Consider the following 17,805-nt stretch of genomic DNA (forward strand, 5'->3'; position numbering starts at 1 on the left):
GCTCAGCCCGGCAAGGGCGCGTGGCTCTGCAGTGGGTCAGCGCGGCTTCGGACACCGTCTCCGTCCCGCCCCGCGGGGGGCGTCGCCGGGCGGCGCGCAGGGTCGCGGTTGCCGAGAAGCGCTGCGCTGAGATACGGGCTCTGGAAAGTTAACTTCGGTGTCGTCAGGAGGCCTCAACGTGACTCCGCGACACCTAGTGGCCGGCGCCCAAGTGTCCAGTTCTCATCTGCGCCCCCCTTTCCCGGCCGCTGAGTCCGGGCCGGAGTGAAGCCCTCCCGCTGCAGCGGTCTGGCGCCCCTCCCCCTGCTGCTCTTCGCCTTTCCATTGACGTGGGTCCTTTTGTAACCCAGCTGGTTGTGGAGAGGAAAGGCCAGGTATGAGGCCAGGTCTTTGCAGAGAAAGAGGTTTATCATAGGGGGGCCAAGCAAGAAGGGACGTAGAGGTGCGGTGCAAAGCTCAGATCTGTGTCCCCGGGGCCTGCTGAGGGGGTATTTATCAGGAAGTAGGGAGCAAGAAGGGGAGGGGGCTCGGATATGATTGGTGGAAAGTAAGTGTAAGTTTCAGTGTAAGTATCAAGAGCTCTCCTGCGCAGGCGCTGGGGCTGCTCGTTAAGCCTCTGACCGGTCGCGGGTGCAAATTGGCGGTCCCGGGTGTAACATGCAGTGGGGTTTTGGCCCGTGACGTCTAAAGGTCACTATTGTAGTCCCTCGTTCTAGTCCTTCAGTGTGGCTGCGCAGTGCTCAGTCGGCGGGGCTGTCAGCAAGTTTGTTTCCCTGGTTCTCTGCAGAAGGAGCTTGGTGTTCTCTGTGTCATTTTGTTTCTACCTCGTGGGCTTTATAACTCACAAGTGGTGATTTCAGTCCATGCCTGTCTTTGGATCCTTCCTCAATCTTGAGGGATGAGGGGTGACCGCCGCTCTAGCCGCTTTCTGCTGCCAAGGACGAAGGCCCAGGAGGGGCTTGAGGAATGAAACAGTTTGGCGTCTAGCTGTCCACATTCTAGGGTATTCAAACTGGACTATTGGAGGTGTTGGTATGCCCCCAATTCAGGGTTGACACGACAGAGGCATAATCTGGTGGCCTGCAGTCTTTGAGAGACAAACTTGACATGGAAGTTAAGAATTATAGGCCCAACAGAAGAATCAGTAGCGCTGTGACTCAAGGAAGTGTCAGTGGATGGAGTAAATGGCCGACTTACTGGGGAGAAAGCCCTTTACAGAATTGCATGCCTCCGGGGCGCGATTACCAATGCTGTGTCACCAGCTGGCCTGTTGATGTTATTTCCTTTACGCTGGGTGGTGTGTGGCACTTGTCCACACGCACCAGCAGGTGTTGCAGCCACACAGACGCCGCCTTGTTCTGTCACGGGGTAACTGGAGGCTGTTCTGGTATCCATTACTACATTGGCTATGGAACGCACCACGATCTTTAGTCAGTCTAACTAGAGGCTGGCGTTTTGGCCAGTTCCTCCACTGAGGCAGGTAGGTTTTGAAGGGTGGCCTCGTGATAGGCACCCCCGTCCCCGTGGGGCTGCTCATCCTGGTGCTAAGCCTATGCCCGTGACTATTAAGTCTGAGGCCGCCTTCCTTTTGTCTGCTCTCCTGGGGTGGACGTGTTACCGACCCTTTTGAGTCGGGCACCAATAAGCATCCTTCTGCCCCGTGTCACTCGCACCAGTAGACAGAGACCAAGTTCAGTTGAGAAGCAAAGGAAAGCTGTATTCTTTGATCAAAGAATGGAGAGATGGGAGCTTGCTCTACAGCACAGGGTCTCCCCTGAAAGGCCCAGGGGCGGTGCTGCTTTATAGGGTTCTGGCAGAGGGAAGGGTGGAGTCATTGTGGGTCAGGCGGGTGCAGCACTTCTGCACACGGCTCACCCAGTTGGGCTGTCAGGCAGAGCCGCTTTGCACTGGGAACACTAATCCGACACGTTAGGTGGGAAGCCTCTGCACGAGGCCCCCTACAGGCAAGTAAAAGTAGAATAAACACAAAAGAGGTTGGACCGTATCACCTGGATTCCATCCTGTTTTTCCCGGAGACCCCAGTGGGCTTTGCTGGGGACATTTCCTTTAGGTTTTGGCTCTCTGGGCCCCAAGGAAGGAACACACATCCTCCTGATGTCCACATCGTCATCCATGTGTGTTTCTGCAGAGGCCAGCGGGCTGGGGCCAAAGATGAGTTAGTGGCACGTGAGTGACGTGAGAATGGGGCCAGCTTGTAGGGTCTGGTGAGCTGCAGGCTTCTTTGTTTGGGGGCCTATTACACCAACTCTTATTTTGGTGTGCTTGAACCCATTTTTGCCATTTGATGGGCTCTTGGTAGGCAGTGTGTTCTAAGGCCCTCCAGGCAAGTTGGGAGTATCCTTGGAAGGCTTGACCATCTTTGGTTTGGGTCAGTTCCTCTTCTGGCTCATTTTAGATTTCTCCACAGAATAGTTACAAGTTGGAAGGTTATAGTTTTCAGTGGCTCCCACTTGCTAGGGTGTCCTGGCTTGTGGATGAACGGTGGTCCGAGCTCTGTAGGGGGGACATTTAAGTACATCGTTAAGTGAACTGTAGAGGGTGCAAAGGGAGGTCAAATTACACGAGAATTTTGCTTCGGGAGTGGGTATTAGGGTAGCCTCTAGAAGAAGGTCAAGGTTATATTATTTAGTCCTCCTTTAATCATTAGTGGGGGAGCCTGGGAGAGGGCTGGCAGGGCTGAGTGTATCTTTCCCCAGCTGGGGGTTAGGATGACAGACCCAACACTGCCTTTCACCCCCTGCTGCAGTGGCTTTTGAGAGGTGAGTCAGTGTTTGTGTCTCAAGCTCGGTGTGTGACAACCCCTGGCAGGAAGATGGGAGGAGGAGAAGAACAGGGTCCATCCCAGTTCCTTTCAGGACCACGGGGATAGTTTACAGATGAGTTATTTGCATCTGAAAATACAAGACTGTCAATGTATTTATTTTCTACCTTAATACCCAAGAACAGAAGAGGCTCTGATAGACATCATTATATTTACAAAGGAAATGACTCCATCCCGAGATAGCACATGCGTTTCATAAGCAGATAGAAGAGCACACAGCCCCACCAGACTAGCAAGAACCTGCCTGCCATCCATCCTAATAATGGTCCAGTGACTCGTGGCCGCACCTCTGGTGACCTGCAGGCTGGGGCCTGTGTCCTGACCCTGGAGGCCATAGCTCCCAAGGGACCAGGGGCCTGGCTGTGATCTAGGCTGCCCTCACAGTGACCCTTCCCGAGGGGCATCGCAGGATGGAGTCTTCCTCTCAGAGCTGGCCAGCAGGTCTGATGGGTCCCTGGAAAGCCTGTCCAGGCCCAGCCCCAGGCCCCTCTCCAAGGTCAGAGTCAAGCAGATGTTCCCTGCCAGACCCTGTGCAGGGGTGACGGGGCTGGCAGCCTAGGCTGGGGCCGTGAGGGCGAGCCACCTGCCCTGCTCACCTGTTCCCTGGCACAGAGGTGCCAGCAGGCAGGTGGCCCTGATCCCCCAGCACGACAATCACACCCAGGATACATTACAAACATTTCAAATTCAGAGGTCAGACTCAATACCTACATTGTAGAAATACACATCTTTTTCATCTCTAAAATTATCAAAACTTTATATTAAAAACATAAAACCTCATACAAAGTTTGAGTCTATACACGTGAGCCCATTCACCTCTCCGCAGGGTGCTTTCGACGGTAGACACTCCTGGGCCCTGGGTGCCAAGCCCATGCCTGCCAGGGACCCGTCAGCTCACGCACTGACCCCGTGGCCGCGTTTGATTCTTGGAGAATGAGTCCTGGCGACAGTGCCCTTGCGTCCCGGCTGCCCCCCGCGGTGGAGATCCCACCTTGCCCAACATCCCAACCGAAGCCAGCAGGGCTGCAGGCGGCCAGCCCTAGGCCAGCGGCCCGTCTCCATCCCCAGGTCCTCTCCTGAGCAGGTGCAGGCTGCTGTCATCGTCCTCGGATGCATCTGCTTCCTCCTCGCTGCCCGGTGGTTCCGAGGGCCGCTTCAGGCCCCGCTGCTTAGAAACGGCCAGAGCGTACTGCATATTGTAGCGGTTCCAGTCGCAGCTGCCGAGGGCACACGGGACTCACATCAGTAAGACCGACACTGGGGCCTTCTGTCCCCAAAAATCAGACAACACAGGGAGCGGCCCTGGCGTGGAACCAACTGGAACCTGCTGGTGCCAGTGAAAGCCCCGCCCTGCCCATCAGCCACTCCCGAGACACGTACAGTTTGGAGACGTCGTCCCAGTGGCGCTGGATGCTCTTCTGCAGGAACTGAACTGCCGGCAGCAGTGTCCCCACTCTGGAAAGGAGACGTCCCTCAGCGTGGCGGCCACCACCAGGCCACCCGGACCTGCTCCGCGCTGTGCGCTTGTGAAAGCCTCCCCTGGTCTGTGCATCCACACAGACAGCTGGCCCAGTGACAGGTGGCCAAGGGGGCGGGCGGGTCGTACCTGGACTTGAGCTTCTGTCCGTGGACCATAAGCAGTTTCTGAGTCCATATGAGGTAGAATTCTAGATGGCGAGACTCTTCGAAGGACGAAGCTAAAAATTCCAGCACCTTCTCCACGTACAAGTCAGGCAGGGAGGAGCTGATGACCCCAACTGGAAGAGAAGGAGGAAAGTCCCCCTCAGCCCGCGAAGAACCCGTCAGGAGAGGCGCGCTCACAGCGCTGCACGTGCGGAGACCCGGCCGCCGCGTGTGGCCGCAGGGCCCCCTCGGCCCCGCGGGCCTCCCCAGCCCTGGCCCGGGCTCACTCTGGTCCCAGGGCACCGACTCCAGGGCCTCCTGCAGCAGCTTCCTCTCGTGAAGCCGGAAGGCCATGGGGATGGCCCTGGTGAAGTCCCGCTGGCGCAGCGCCGCCCGGATCTGCGCAGGCGTCACGCTGCTGTCCAGCTCGAACGGGTCGAAGAGCATCCGGGCGTCCAGGGAGTAGATAAGCAGCCCCTCGGTGGTGGTGGCCGCCCAGCAGCGCCCTGGGAAATCAAGCAGACTTAACAAAGGCTTCCGGCACGTTTATTTCCGCTTTTCCCCATTTTCTGAAGAACAGGTACTGAATACGTCCCCGGGGTCCTGAGTGCAACAGCGGGGAGGGAGCCTGGGGGACGCCGGCCCCTTGGGAAGGAGCGCCCCGTGAGGCTCAGCCCGCTGCAGCCCCGTCCTGCTCCCTCCCCCGCCCGACACTCCTGGGTCGGCCGACAGGCACACGGGCAGGGCACTCAGGGCAGGTGCCTACCTCCCCGCTTGGAAGCTGGGTGTGTCTGAAGCCACAGCTTCCATGGCCGTCCGCCAGCGGGGACAAAGATGGCCACGTCTTACCCCCGGGGGTCGGCGGTGCCCAGAGCTGGCCAGAGGCTCCATGCTGCCCTCGCCCCGGGAGTGGGCTGACAGGCCCACTGTGCACACCGCAGGCCCGGAAGGCCATCGGGACCAAGCCCACCCCTCCCACATCAATGACCTGACACCCAGTGCGCACCGGTGGGAGAGAAGCGGAGCGAAGTCACCCTGATCTCAGGTTTGAAGTGCCGGGAGCTCATGTCACCTGGGAACAGAGGCACCGCCCGTCACAGGGCAGCACATCCCTCACCACTCGCCCCACAAAGGGAGGCCCGCCCTGCGGACCCAGCAGGAGCAGCAGCCCCGTGTCGGGGCCTCAGGTGCTGCTTCATGGGCGCTGCCAGCCTCCACGGACGAGCCCTCAGGGCGGCCGCTCTCTGGGCCCCGGCCTGGCCAGCAGCCGGCGTGTCTGTTCCGGAGAAAAGCCCTGCCCAGCCCAGGCTGCGAGGCAGGTGGTTCCAGCCCCTCAGGGCCCTCAGGCCGGGGAGGCTGCCAGCCCGACACTGGGCTTACCCTGAAGCCCCCCGGGGGCAGGTGCAAGGCACAGGGCTGGGCACCGGCCAGATGCCCAGCCACTCGCAGGGGGGACCCCGCGCCCTGGCCACCGGCGCCAGAGTTCCTGGACGTCAATCGCTGCAGCCCCGACGAGAGCAACACCGCCCGCCATCCCCCAGGAAAAGCAGGTGGTGAGCAGGGCGGCCTGCCGTGCCCTGGCCAGGGGGACACAAGAGGACCCTCTGCTCACCCTTCTTTACGCCCGGCAACGGTATCGTGACCCCGCCCTCCTCCGTAGCGTCTTGGTCAATGAGTGCCAGGTTGCCAAACTCTGTCATTTTCCTTCGGTTCAAAAATTCCTAAAGGGCGAAACCTGGACATCTCACTGCGGGAGGTGCAGGGAGGGTGCGCTCGTCTGCCCCACCTCCCTCCTGTGCCACCAGCACAGGCTGGGGGGCGGCCAGCCCTGCCTGGAACCCCACGGGGCACACGGAGCCTGAGACAGGACAGGGCAGCGCCTCCCCTGGGCTCCCGCGGCCAGCCCCGTGGTGGGCGGATTCTCTAACCCGACAGCCGAACGAAGAGCGTGCGTGAGCCCGCGAGGGAGCCGCACGTGGGGTGGCGTCTGCTGCCACCTGCCACAGCCCGTCCTGCTCCGCGTCCCCGGGGACATGACGAGGACAGCCCACCCCGGAACACCCAGGGGGGCGGGCTTACAGCCGCACGCAGATGCCCCTCGCCCGGCAGGGGAGCCACAGCAGGTGAACCCGGGCAGGCGCACCTGTCCAGAGGCCCCGCCCCCCCCCCCCCCCAGGTCCCCGTGGAGCCGGGGCGTGAGCAGGGCCATGGGCGAGGCCGGGCAGCCCCGGACGTTCGCAGCAGGGACCACACAGGGGTCCCGTGCAGCCCCCGGGCCCTGCTCTGTGGCCTTGCAGCACTCGCTCACCTCCATGGCGTCCAGAGAGAGGTTGCAGGAGATCTCGAACTTCTTCCTGAGAATCTGCTCCTTGACGTGATAGATGCACACAAACTTGGACATCCCTCCCGCCAGGATACTCTGGCCGTCCGCAGAGTAGCACAGAGTGGTGAAGGCCCTGCGCGGAGGGGACGGGGACTCAGTTGCCACCCAGAAGGCAAACAGCACCCTCCCCAGCACCCTCCAGGGCTCTGGCCTACACCCTGCAGGGTCAGAACCCATGGCCCAGTCACCAGGCTCCTTCCGGGCAGCACGGCCCCTGGGGGAGGGGCAACGCCGCAGCTTCCGAGAGGCAGGGCGGCTCCCAGAAGGGCCGCGGGGAGGGGCCCACCTGCCCTGCTCACAGCGGCGCTCACTGCCCTGCTGGCTCACAGGACTCGAGACGGTGACCTTGGATTGGGCAGAGGATTCTTAGATACAACACCGAGAGCACAAGTGACAAGGGAAAAAATATACAAGTGGGCCTTTGTCACAATTAAAAACGTGCTTCAAACAACACCTTCAAGAAAGTGGAGACGAGCCACAGGAGGAAGAAGATGAAAATACTTGCAAAGTGTATATCTGATAAGGGTCTCATGTCTCAAGTACACAAAGAGCTCTTACAACTCAGCAACACTGACAGACAGCCCATTCGAACAGGCAGATGCTCTGGAGAAAAAGTTCCCCAAAGCCCACACACAAATGGTCCACCGGCACGTGAAAAGATGCCAAGAACTTCATTGCTCAGGGAAACGCAAACCAAAACTATGAAGCACCAGCTCACACCCACCAGGACAGCTGGGATTTTTAAAAACAGGCAGGAAGGAGCATTGCTAATAATGTGGGGACAGCGGAAGCCCCTGCCCTGGGGGGATGTAAACTGTGCAGGCTCCTTGAAAAACAGTCTGGCGGGGGTGGTCCTCAAAAGGTGAAGCAGAGTCACCAGGGGGCCCGGCAATGACACTGGCAGGGATGCACCCGAGAGAACTGAAAACGGGCCCCCAGATTCTGGTCCTCGGGGTGGGAGGATGCAGAAGCCTGTTCATCGACACGGACCCCGCCAACACCCTGCTCCCTCCGGGAAGGGCCCCCGCTGAGGAGCTCCTGGGCTCCGGGACAGCCCCACCGAGCACTCACTTCCCCTTGGCCGAGTGCTTGGCAGTGATCTTGTCCAGCTCCTTCCTTCCCGTCTTGAGGTCGTGCCTGCCCTCGATGGAGCCCGTCTGCACCGCGCTTTCAGGGTCCCAAAAGGTGATCTGCGAGTTCAGCGTGGCCACAGCCAGCTCGGCACCGTCAGGGCGAAAGGTCACGGCCAGAGCTGAGAAGAGGCGCGGAATTAGGGCCAAGGAAGACCCTGGGCTCCGGGCGATGGGCCACACTGAGCTGCCCTCATCCCGGCACCCTGAGGGCCTGGGGGCCGCAGGATGCGCACAAGGCATAACCGAGCAGGGGCGGCCCAGTGGAGGGCTCTGGGCGGGAGGCGTCACATGGAGGTCACGGGCAGGCTAGAGACAGACTAGCTGGAGGCGGGGGTGGTACAGAGGCCCCCAGAAGACGCAGGGGGCCAGTGGCTAAAAGCCTGAATCAGAGCCGGGTCGGGTGGCAGGAAGCAGAGACCACCACAGAGACCACGAGCCCCCGGGCCAACGACCGGGTTCCGTGAGGGCCAGACACGGGCAGCTCGGTCTTCACCATGACCCATCAGCTCTGCAGCCCGGCCGGCTGCGCACCAGGACACTTTGCCCCCGAGCGCGGGCAGTGGGGCTCCAGGACAGGGCCTCATGCCCAGGAAGCAGCAGGAAGCTGCTACAGCAGGGCACCCGGCTTGCTTCCCTGGGGGAGCCCGATGCCAAGTGACAAAACCAGGCTGCCAACCCTAACAGCCCACGGCGCTCGGAGCCCTGGGTTTATCCAACCACGCGCCCGAGACCGGGCCTTCCCCCCAGTGCCCGGGTGCCGCTTACCGTCGGAGGTGAGGGCCAGCGTCTCTGTGGTCCTCCAGCTGTCCGCCATGTCCCACAGACGTACCGTCCTGTCCCAGGAGGCGCTGGCCAAGACCGACTTCATTGGGTTAAAACACAGACCACTGATGGGCCCCTCGTGGCCGGACAAAACCTACGGCCGTTCAGAAAAGGGCTCTGAGGACGAGAGACGCCCAGCGGGCCACCCCGGGGTGCACAGGCCGTGGCCGCTGGGCTGCGGTGTGGGCCAGGAAGGGGAGCCCACCCAGGAAACGCGTGTAAACGGTGCCCGGGATGTGACTCCGTCCCCCACTCCTCTCAGGTCAGCCAGGCCCCCTCCCCACACCCCAGCCCCTGGACTCGCGGCCCTTACGTCGAGGAGCCTGCCTGTCTGCATGGACCAGATGAGGATCTCAAAAGAGTCCTGGGCCCCAGCAGAGACGATGTCCCCGCTCGAGTCCACGGCCACACAGGAGAACTGGGTGGGGCGCGGGGATGTGAAGGTGCGGAAGTTGCGGTACCTGCGGGAGGACAGCCCAGTCGGGACGGTTCGGGGGCCCACGAGCTCTCGTGGACCTCACCCTGTGTCTGACCGACGAGCCCAGAACCCTCAACCTCGCTCTCACAGCCCAGCACACGGGGAGAGGCTGCGGGGCAGGCATCCCCGCAGGAAGGTCACCTGTGAAGGTCAAAGGCGCGCACGGTCCCGTCCATGGAAGAGGTCACGATGACGTAGCCAGTGGTGGTGAAGGTCACGCCGGTGACCCCACTCGAGTGCTCCGTGAAAGTGATGAAGCAGAAGCCACTGAGGGTGTTCCACACCTTGACCTGTGGCGGGCAGCGCCACGGCTCAGGACACCCCACGGGGGTGCCCCTGCGAGCGAGGACTGGGGGGCTGCGGGGGGGCAGCCTCCCACATCAGAGAGCAGCTGCTGGCACCATGGACCCCTTAGACGTGCCCAGAAAACCGAGCCAAAAAGGGGGAAACAGACACCCAAAGGCTCTCCACTCAGACCGGGTAAGTCTGCAAACGGCTTCTCGGGAAGCCAGATGAGGCCGGGTGGGCTCTGGAGCTCCAGGCTGAACCCAAGTCAGGGCCTGGCCACGGTGCTGCACCCCGCCTCAGCCAGACCAACAGAACAGGGACAGGACCCCTCCGGCTCCCCCTCGCCACCCCCGCGGCCCACCTTGCTGTCGTCCCCGCCGGTCACAATGTACTGCCCGTCGGGGGAGTAGGCCAGGGACACCATGCTGTTGAAGTGGCCCTGCTGCTTGAGCACGTAGGACTCGCTCTGCCACTCCCACACCAGCAGCTGGCCCAGGCCTGCGGGGCACACAGGGACTGCTCGTGACACCGCTCGCCCGTCTCGGCCTGAGGCAGGTGCCGTCAGCCTCCACCTGAACGAGGGGCCCCAGCACGGAGACGCCAACCTCCCGCGTCACCCGCCAGAGGCCAAGGCGACAGGCCAGGATTCAGGCGGCAACGGGACTCAGGACTCAGAGGAGCCTTTGTGCAGGAAGTTTCAGCGGCTGCTCCTTCGTAGTGAGCCACCTGGCTGCTGGCCTGGTGCGGCACCTTAGGGGGAGGCGGGATGGCCGGCAGGCTTCCCGGAGGAAGAGTCCCGCTCCTGTCCTCACAAACCCAGGTACCAACCTGAGCACCCGAAGGCGATCCAGTCCCCAGAGCCGTTGATGGCAATGGACGAGACCCTCTGATCCGAGACACTGCGGAGAAACGCGGGGCTCGGTCAGCACAGCAAGGGCTCCCATCCCTTCCCCGGGGTGGCCGTGCGAGTGAGGACAGGGCCAGGTCTCCCTGCTAGCAGCACCCACTTCCTCCCCACCCGTTTACTAGACATAGACGATTCATTTCACTGAGTGCATCAGAAAACCCAGAGTTTTCTTGCCCCGCGTTCAAAATCTCGAAGCTGCGTGACTTCGGGAAACCAGTACTTTTAGTTTTCTCAACGTTCCAAAGATGCAGGAGAAGAAAAATGAGAACAGGAAATAAAAACAATGTGATCTACACGTGGAACCAAAGCTCCCTCTGACTGGGGGGTGGATGGGGCCGAGGGGACTGCACGTCTGAGATGGGGGCAGGGCAGCAGCGTCCCCAATCTCTCTAATCCAGGACAGAGGAAGGGGCAAGTGTCCTGGGAAGCCATCCGTGTGGCTGGACGGGCCTCCTGGCCACTCCACGGCCCTCGGTCCAGACGGGCACAGCACGGCTTCCACCTTCCCCCACTGCCCGCCGGCGGACTGAGAGCGAGCGCGCGCGCACACACACACACACACACACACGCGCACATGCATGCACACACGTGACCACACAGAGCAGAGTCGCTGACCTCAGGGAGTGGATGAGGTTGAACTCCGGGAGCTCGTGAAGGTGGAAGATTCCGGAAGCAAAACCAGTGACCAAGAGGTGGACCTTCTTGTGATACGCTGCAGCTGTCAGATGGTTGAAATCTCCTTCTTTATTGAAGAAGTACCTAAGCAGGCAGGGACACAAGAACTGTGGGAAGAGGACCAGAGAGCTCGGCTGGTCTCACAGCCCCAGCCCGACCCCCAGGGCACGCAGAGAGAGGGCAGCCTGACAGCGCTGCCCCTCATCCTGAGGACGACCCACTACGTCCTCACACTCGCAGCTCTGCGCTCCCAGCTCCTGACCCTTGGTCTGCCTGGGACCGCACATCCCCAGGTACCCCCGACTCCTCACCCGCCCGCCCCCGCCTGGGGCCCCGGGGCAGGAATCACCACGCGCCCCAGAGGGCGCGAGGCCCACCCCGTGCAGGCGGGAGACCTACTTGGCCACCCGCGAGTACTGCACTTTCCCCCGCTGCTCCTCGGCAGCCGGCGCGGCCTTCCCGCGGATGGTGGTCTCCCCCTCCGCCCCGTCCCCGTCCTCGTCCTCGTCCTCGTCCTCCCTCTGCAGCAGGTCCGCCTTCCAGCCCGCGGGGGCTTTCAGCCTCAGGCCCTCAGGGGGGGTGTCACACTGCCACACGCACAGGGCGCCGTCCTGGCTGAGCGTGTACAGCTGCGGGGGGAGACGCGAGAGCCTGGGTCACCCTGACCCCCAGCCCACGGCGGCCCAGGCTGCACAGGCACCTCCCAAGCCTGCCCCGGCTACCGCGGCCCCAGCCTCCCCAGGGAGCCGGGAGCAGCCTCAGGGGAGGGCCCAGCGCCCACTCGAGGCTGTGACCGGGGACGTACGTCCAGGCTGCTGGACTCGAAGAAGCAGCCCACGATGGCGTCCTTGTGTCCCCCCAGCGCGTAGTAGATGAGGTTGTCCCACCGCTCGGCCCCAAACACCCACGTGGACATGTCTTTGCTCCCGACCGCAAAGCACCTGGGGGACGGGGAGTCACAGCTCAGCCTCGGGCTTGCAGGTGTCAGCCTCCCCGTGGGGTCCCCGGGCACAGGGGAGACGCCCAAGGCTCCAGGCGGGGACAGCTCCGGTCTGCTGCCTCCACCTGTGCTTCTCCCGGGACCAGGAGCCTCACTGCACGTGTGTCACTGTCCCTCCGAGCAAAGCAGTCTCTCGGGGGGGCAGCCCAGGGGAGCCTGAGAACCGACCACTGAGCCCGTGGGGGGCTGCCTGGGGACCCTGCTCTTCACGCCTCCCTGACCTGCCCTCGATCCCAGGACCCACGGAAGGGCAGGAAGGCTTGGCTATGGGGCGCCCGGTCCTCCCCACAGACCCACCCCTGAGGAGCCCACCCGCGTCTCCCGCGGACGCACTGTGCGCCTGGGGGCTGCGTGCCCCGCACTGTGGCCAACCACGTGAGAACAGCCCGCCTGGTGTATGAAGTGGCAGCCACCACCAGCCTCCCCTCCCCCTCCCGGCGCACAGAACCCAGGGCAGCGGGGACGCAGCCAGCCCCTCTCAGGGACGGCTGGGCGGCGCCCACCAGCTCCCCTCCTGCCCGCAGCTGCCCTGGAAGCTGGGCCACCGCACGCTGGCTTGTCGCGGTCCTCATCCAGGGCCGGGCTCTGCTCTGGTTTCCGGTGACAAGGGCCAGACAGACCTGACTCAGACCCAGGAGCCAGGCCTGCGCCCTGTGCCACACGAGGCTCGTGAGAGACCATTTGAAAACAAGACGGGGATGCGACAAGTCACTCCGAGTTCCCCTACAAGGTGCTGTTTACAGGTTCCCCTCGGGCCCCTCCTATGCCCAGCCCCACCCCAACCAGGCCTCACCGGGAGTCGTCTGTCCAGTCAATGCATGTGGTCTCATCGTACGGCCCGAAGTAGGTTTTGTCCAGAACAAACGCGTTGAATTCCCGCTTCCTCCCAGGGGCGTGGTACATCTGAGCAAGGTTGCCTTTGGTGACAACAAATTTCCTGCCGCAGGAACGGGTGCCATCAACATCCAGCGCCAGTGAGGGCCCCGAGCCCAGCTCAGCGCTCCAGAGAGGGCCGCTCTCCTGCTCCGAGGCCAGCCCTACAGGCGGCAAACCTGGGGCCCTAACCCTGCCTCTCACGGGCCCCGAGTCCCCCCTTCTCCGGGCGGACAGAGTCAGGGAAGAAGTGGACAGACCCCGGGCCCTGCCACACCTCTGCCCCGGAGCAGAGCCCCCTCAGGTGTTCCCGTCGGCCCAGGGGGCGGTCAAGGCCAGGCCACCAAGGCCAGGCCAAGCTCAGACAGCCCCGGGTGGAACCGAACGCAAGACACAGACAGGCCCTGTGACAGGACCTGGGCGCGGTCCCTGCCCAGGACGCCTTCTCCGGGGTCCCTGAGGGTGGACGTGGGGCGGGGCTCACGGCTGACTGCTGGAGCCGCCCCTTCCACGGCACAGCCGGCCAGCCTGGGCGTGAGCAGCCGGGACAGCCCCCCTTCCCACAGCCCTGGAGCCCAGAGCAGGCCCGGGACTCGCCACGTCCTCCTGCCAGCGGCGGTCAAGGCCGGGGTCGGTGCCGCTCAGCACCAGGGCTCCTTCATGACCCCGCTGTCTGGGGGCACAGCTTCCCTGGAGACGGTTTTGGACAAGAACCTGCAGAACCTCCCACTCGAGGTGTGAGCACCAGCCCCGGGGAGGAGAGGAGGGGTCTGTGCGGCCCGGATCCAGAGGGGGACCCAGAGGGGCGCGGGCTCAGGGACTGTCTGTGGCCGCCGCGGTGACGTCCGAGCCCACCAGGCGCAAGGGAGCCTGCAGCTCGACAGCTCCCGCCCCGCCCGCAGCTGCGTACCTGCCATCGGGGGAGAAGGAGACGCTGTGCACAGCGCCCTTGAAGTGGAAGCGGTGCAGCACGGCCCTGCAGACCAGGCCGGCGAGCAGCGCGTCGCCCCCTGTGGGAAAGGAGAGCAGAGCGAGGCCCCGCACGTCGCACGCAGGCATCAGGTCGTGAGGCCCAGCCCCGCGGTGCCGGCGGCACACGGCCAGGGAGGACACCCCGCATGCCCGCCCGAGGCCCACCGGGGCCCCAGACACGGAAGCAACCGAGGGAGGCGAGGGGACCATGCGGGCCTGGACCCCCAGGGGTCTTAGTGTCGGCCTCGGGTCAGCTGGACACCCGCCCCGCCTGCCCCGCAGTCACCACCCCATGCCGTCGCCACCTCTTGGCCGAGGGCGGTTACCTTCATCGACAATGATGGCGAGGCGGCCGTCCGGGGACAGCCCCACACACTTGATGTTGTACCGAGTGGCCAGAGGCAGAGTGTCGGACTTGTTGCTGGGAGACAAAAAACCAGAGCTGCGCTGCTGCTCTGGTGTCATCGGGCGGGGGTGGGGGACCGGGCCAGCCTGGACCAGCAGCACCCACCCTGCACCTGTCTCCCCGCCCCCCCAGGCCTGCCAGAGCCCTGGACTCCTCAACCGCCCCTCCCTTGAGAGATAGAAGAAATTAGACAACGTCCTGGAGAAGATTTCGCTAAACATGTAAAATCCTTAAAAGGGGGTTTCGAACGTGTCAATTTTGCTTCCAGGACCTCATCCTGAGAGGACCCTGGAAACATATAGTCAGGAAACCAGAAACAATCCAGCTGTCCAACGGGAGGGTGAGCTCAGGGACAGCATGCCCGGTAAAGCTTTTTGCAGAAATGCAAAAACACAGAAAAATGGAAAGCTAAGTAAAAATAAACAACCACCGGATTACATTCTAATTTTGTTCTTTATTATATAGTGCCACCACGTGGTCATTCCTCTAGATAGCCCCATCACTATCGACACCAGTGATGACCCCGCCAGCAGCTGGCCCTGGGTGCGCCCTGCACTTCAGGAAACAACTCGCAAGCAAGGCAAGTACTACGGCCCCATCTTACAGACTCGGAAACGGAGGCCTGCAGAGACCCAGGCAGCCTCTGCAACAGGAGGGTCTCGCCCAGGCCACACGTGTCTGCAAAGGGGTGACAGCCTCCCCCCGAGAAGACAGAAACGGAGCCACGTGCTTGCTCAGCAGGAGACAGAGTGAACCTGAGCACACAGAGCTGGTCCCGGTGAGCACGCCGGCCGGCCGGCAGTCCAGGGCGGCTCCCACGCCCCAGGCACCCCCTCCCAAACGTTTCAGCCAAGAGACACGGAGCTACTACCCTGAAGGGAAGATCAACAACCTCATTACATGGGGTTCAGCTGAGAGACTAGAAGGAAGAAACCGGGATCCCTACAGCCAGTCCCACTGCTGACCCATCGGCACTATGTAAATCCCGTAGCCCCCTATCAGGGGGCTCTGTCTCCATCGCCTGTTTAATAGTAACAGGTGTGCTATTAAAAAAAGAGGTGAGGAAAACACTGTGTTTTTACCTGCCAACTACAATCATCACAGCTGTTAACGTCACTTTAGTGAACTTACTTTTTTAGGTCAAACACAGTGACTCTGTTTCCCACGGGACTAATAACTGAATTTCCATCACACGTGAAATTTAAGTTTCCACACCGATAGACTGTCCCCAGCAAATTTGAAAACTGAAAAGAAAACAAAGCTGTCTTAACACAAAGAAAATACAACTCCGGTAAAGGGCTAAGCGAGGCCTCCGGTCAAAGAGATGGCGCAGAGACCTCCCGCAGGCTCCCTGCTCATTCCTGGGGTCCCGCTAGCCACCCCCCACCCCCCGCGACACTTCCTGGGCACCTACAAGGCCAGGCCCTGAGCAAGAGAGAGGAGGAAGTGAGCCCAGTCCCCAGGGGCCCTGAGCTCCCGCTGGGGTGGGTAAGGGGCACGGTGAGCGCGGGGAAGCCTCTAGACAGGGTGTCTGCGGGGTGGAGGACAGGACAGGACCCACGTTGCAGGAAGAGAACAGCTGTGACAACGGAACAGCGTCCCAAGTGCACCCTGGGTTCAAGGCTTCCTGAACAGGGTAACCTGCTGCAGCCCATCCATTCAATCATTCATTCAACCATCAGCCGCCCTCAGGTTCCATGTCGGGCAGGCGGGCGATGGAGACAGAGCTGTGATTGCAAGGGCGCCGTGCTGCCCAGACAGCCAACCCCGTCAGCAGGAGAGGGAGAGGAACTTCAGAGGGTGGTCAGGGAAGGACCCTCAGAGGGGCCACCTGAGCTGGAACCCAGATTACAAGGAGCATCTGGAGCTGCAGGCGGGCAGGGCCCTGGGAACCCCAAGGAGGCCACAGGGAGAGCCCGGTCAGCCAATGTTTTAAGCAGAGGTGAACCATGATCGATCCCCTTTTTCGAAGGTCACGCTAAGTGACCCCGGGAGCCAGAGGAGATGCAGGGAGTCGGTGAGCCTTTGGTGCCATTCCACGCAGAAGACAATGGTGTCGGAACTGGGGAGATGACCCAAGGAACGGAGAGCGTGGATGAAATCAGGCCCGAGAGAAGCTGGTCAGCGGGAGGTTTGGGTCACAGTGGGGAAGCAGTCTGAGCGGGAAGACCAGGTTGGGTGGGGGCAGCGTGGGTGTGGGGTGGAGCTGCTGGAGGCCCGCGCTCTGGCCAGGGCCAGACCAAGCCTGTAAGGAGCTGGGACCGCACGGAGGGGGAAAGGCCGGAGGCGGCGGCCCTGCGGAGGAACAGCCTTCAGGGGAGTGGCAGCAGCGCGCGGGGCCGCGCAAACGCCCAGAGCTCCAAACCTGCGGGTGGCCCACTGTGCCAACGGTCCCGAGAGATGGGGAAGATGCAGAAGCGCTCCAGTGGGCTCGGCGCCTGTCCCCCCGCCCTCCCCACGTCGCGCGCTGCGGGCTCCGGGAACCAGGACTTCCGTCCGGGCTGGTTTTCGCTGCCCTCTCGGAGCTCAGCCGGACGCTGCCGCAGCGCTCCTGCTCCTCCCGCCCACGCCCGCCGCTCCGTCCCAGGCCAGGGCGCTGCGGCCCCTCGCCCGGCCTGTCTCAGGCTGCACGGTGAGGGACCGACCGGTGCTGCCGGACCCAGCCCACCCAGGCCCGGCTCCCTGGCCCCGAAGGAGCAGTCTCGAGCAGCGACCCCACCGGGACCCCGGGCTAAGGACCCCGCACCACCCCCGGCCCGCGCTCACCCGGTACGCGAACTTCATCGCGGCCGCCACACGTGTGTTGCTTGCAGCCTCTGCGCCCCGCCTCCCGGCCTGCAGCAAGCACTTCCGGGGCAGGAGAGCGGTTCCCGCACCAACGCACCACAGCGCCCCCCCGGGGCCCGGAAGAGCTGCGCCGCCGGAGGCTGGGCCCCAGCCCGCCGGCCCCGCCCCCGAGGCGTGGGTTCCTGCCCGCCGGCCCCGCCCACCGCAGTCCAGTCTCGGATCTTCACGGGCTTGGGCCGGGCCCTGACGAGCCATTCAGGCACCAAGGAGGGTGAGAAGGTCCGACCCCACGCTTATTCGTTCCAAAGCTCTCGATTATGAAGTGGGGACCAAAACAACGAGACTGAATAAACTGAAAACCTTTTCCGAAGAAACGAAATTGTATTAGCGATGCTACCAAACATGACAGAGGCGGTTTTACCTTGTCAAACTTCAGGCTGGCAAATAGGTCTACAAAAAACTCGAGAACTCTGAACACTGAAATGTCTTACTTCTAGTGAGCTATTGGGTAGTACGTTGTGAAAAAATCCCTAATGCTCCCCCAAAAGTAAATAATCTATGCTCAGAGTCAAGAACAAGGATTAGGGAAAGAAAACAAGAAAGTTCTTTAACTTTA

The 17,805-nt window shown here is 62.3% G+C and overlaps 1 protein-coding gene across 3 annotated transcripts; it reads right to left on the bottom strand.

Annotated features, from left to right (window-relative positions):
• Positions 1-16: 16 nt before the first annotated feature.
• Positions 17-17,230, bottom strand: PWP2 (PWP2 small subunit processome component). Of its 3 annotated transcripts, XR_009701310.1 has the most exons (22): positions 17,169-17,230; positions 15,534-15,646; positions 14,323-14,417; positions 13,935-14,034; positions 12,945-13,088; positions 11,957-12,092; positions 11,551-11,780; positions 11,092-11,235; positions 10,398-10,468; positions 9,931-10,067; positions 9,423-9,571; positions 9,117-9,264; positions 8,747-8,897; positions 7,920-8,100; positions 6,774-6,921; positions 6,078-6,186; positions 5,472-5,537; positions 4,753-4,971; positions 4,449-4,599; positions 4,223-4,297; positions 3,659-4,059; positions 17-2,514 (listed from the first exon to the last, which is right to left on the bottom strand). XR_009701310.1 is itself a non-coding variant. In XM_061193838.1 (21 exons), the coding sequence occupies exons 1-21, from the start codon at positions 17,184-17,186 to the stop codon at positions 3,882-3,884; spliced, it is 2,763 nt and encodes a 920-aa protein (XP_061049821.1). In that variant the 5' UTR covers positions 17,187-17,230; the 3' UTR covers positions 2,920-3,881. The 3 variants fall into 3 exon arrangements, 2 of the variants coding, with proteins under 2 accessions (XP_061049821.1, XP_061049823.1); XM_061193838.1 differs by lacking the exon at positions 17-2,514 and having other exon boundaries at positions 2,920-4,059; XM_061193840.1 differs by lacking the exons at positions 17-2,514; positions 14,323-14,417; positions 17,169-17,230 and having other exon boundaries at positions 2,920-4,059; positions 15,534-15,590.
• Between the last annotated feature and the right edge of the window lie 575 nt (positions 17,231-17,805).

The sequence above is a fragment of the Eubalaena glacialis genome, chromosome 6 (genome assembly GCF_028564815.1).
Source record: "Eubalaena glacialis isolate mEubGla1 chromosome 6, mEubGla1.1.hap2.+ XY, whole genome shotgun sequence".
NCBI lineage: Eukaryota > Metazoa > Chordata > Mammalia > Artiodactyla > Balaenidae > Eubalaena > Eubalaena glacialis.

Coding starts and splice junctions, on each gene's coding strand:
- PWP2 (XM_061193838.1), bottom strand. Junction 11,781..11,956: donor TCGAGTCCAGCAGCCTGGAC/GTACGTCCCCGG, acceptor CTCCCCCCGCAG/CTGTACACGCTCAGCCAGGA. Junction 9,572..9,930: donor CCGGCGGGGACGACAGCAAG/GTGGGCCGCGGG, acceptor TGCCCGCCACAG/GTCAAGGTGTGGAACACCCT.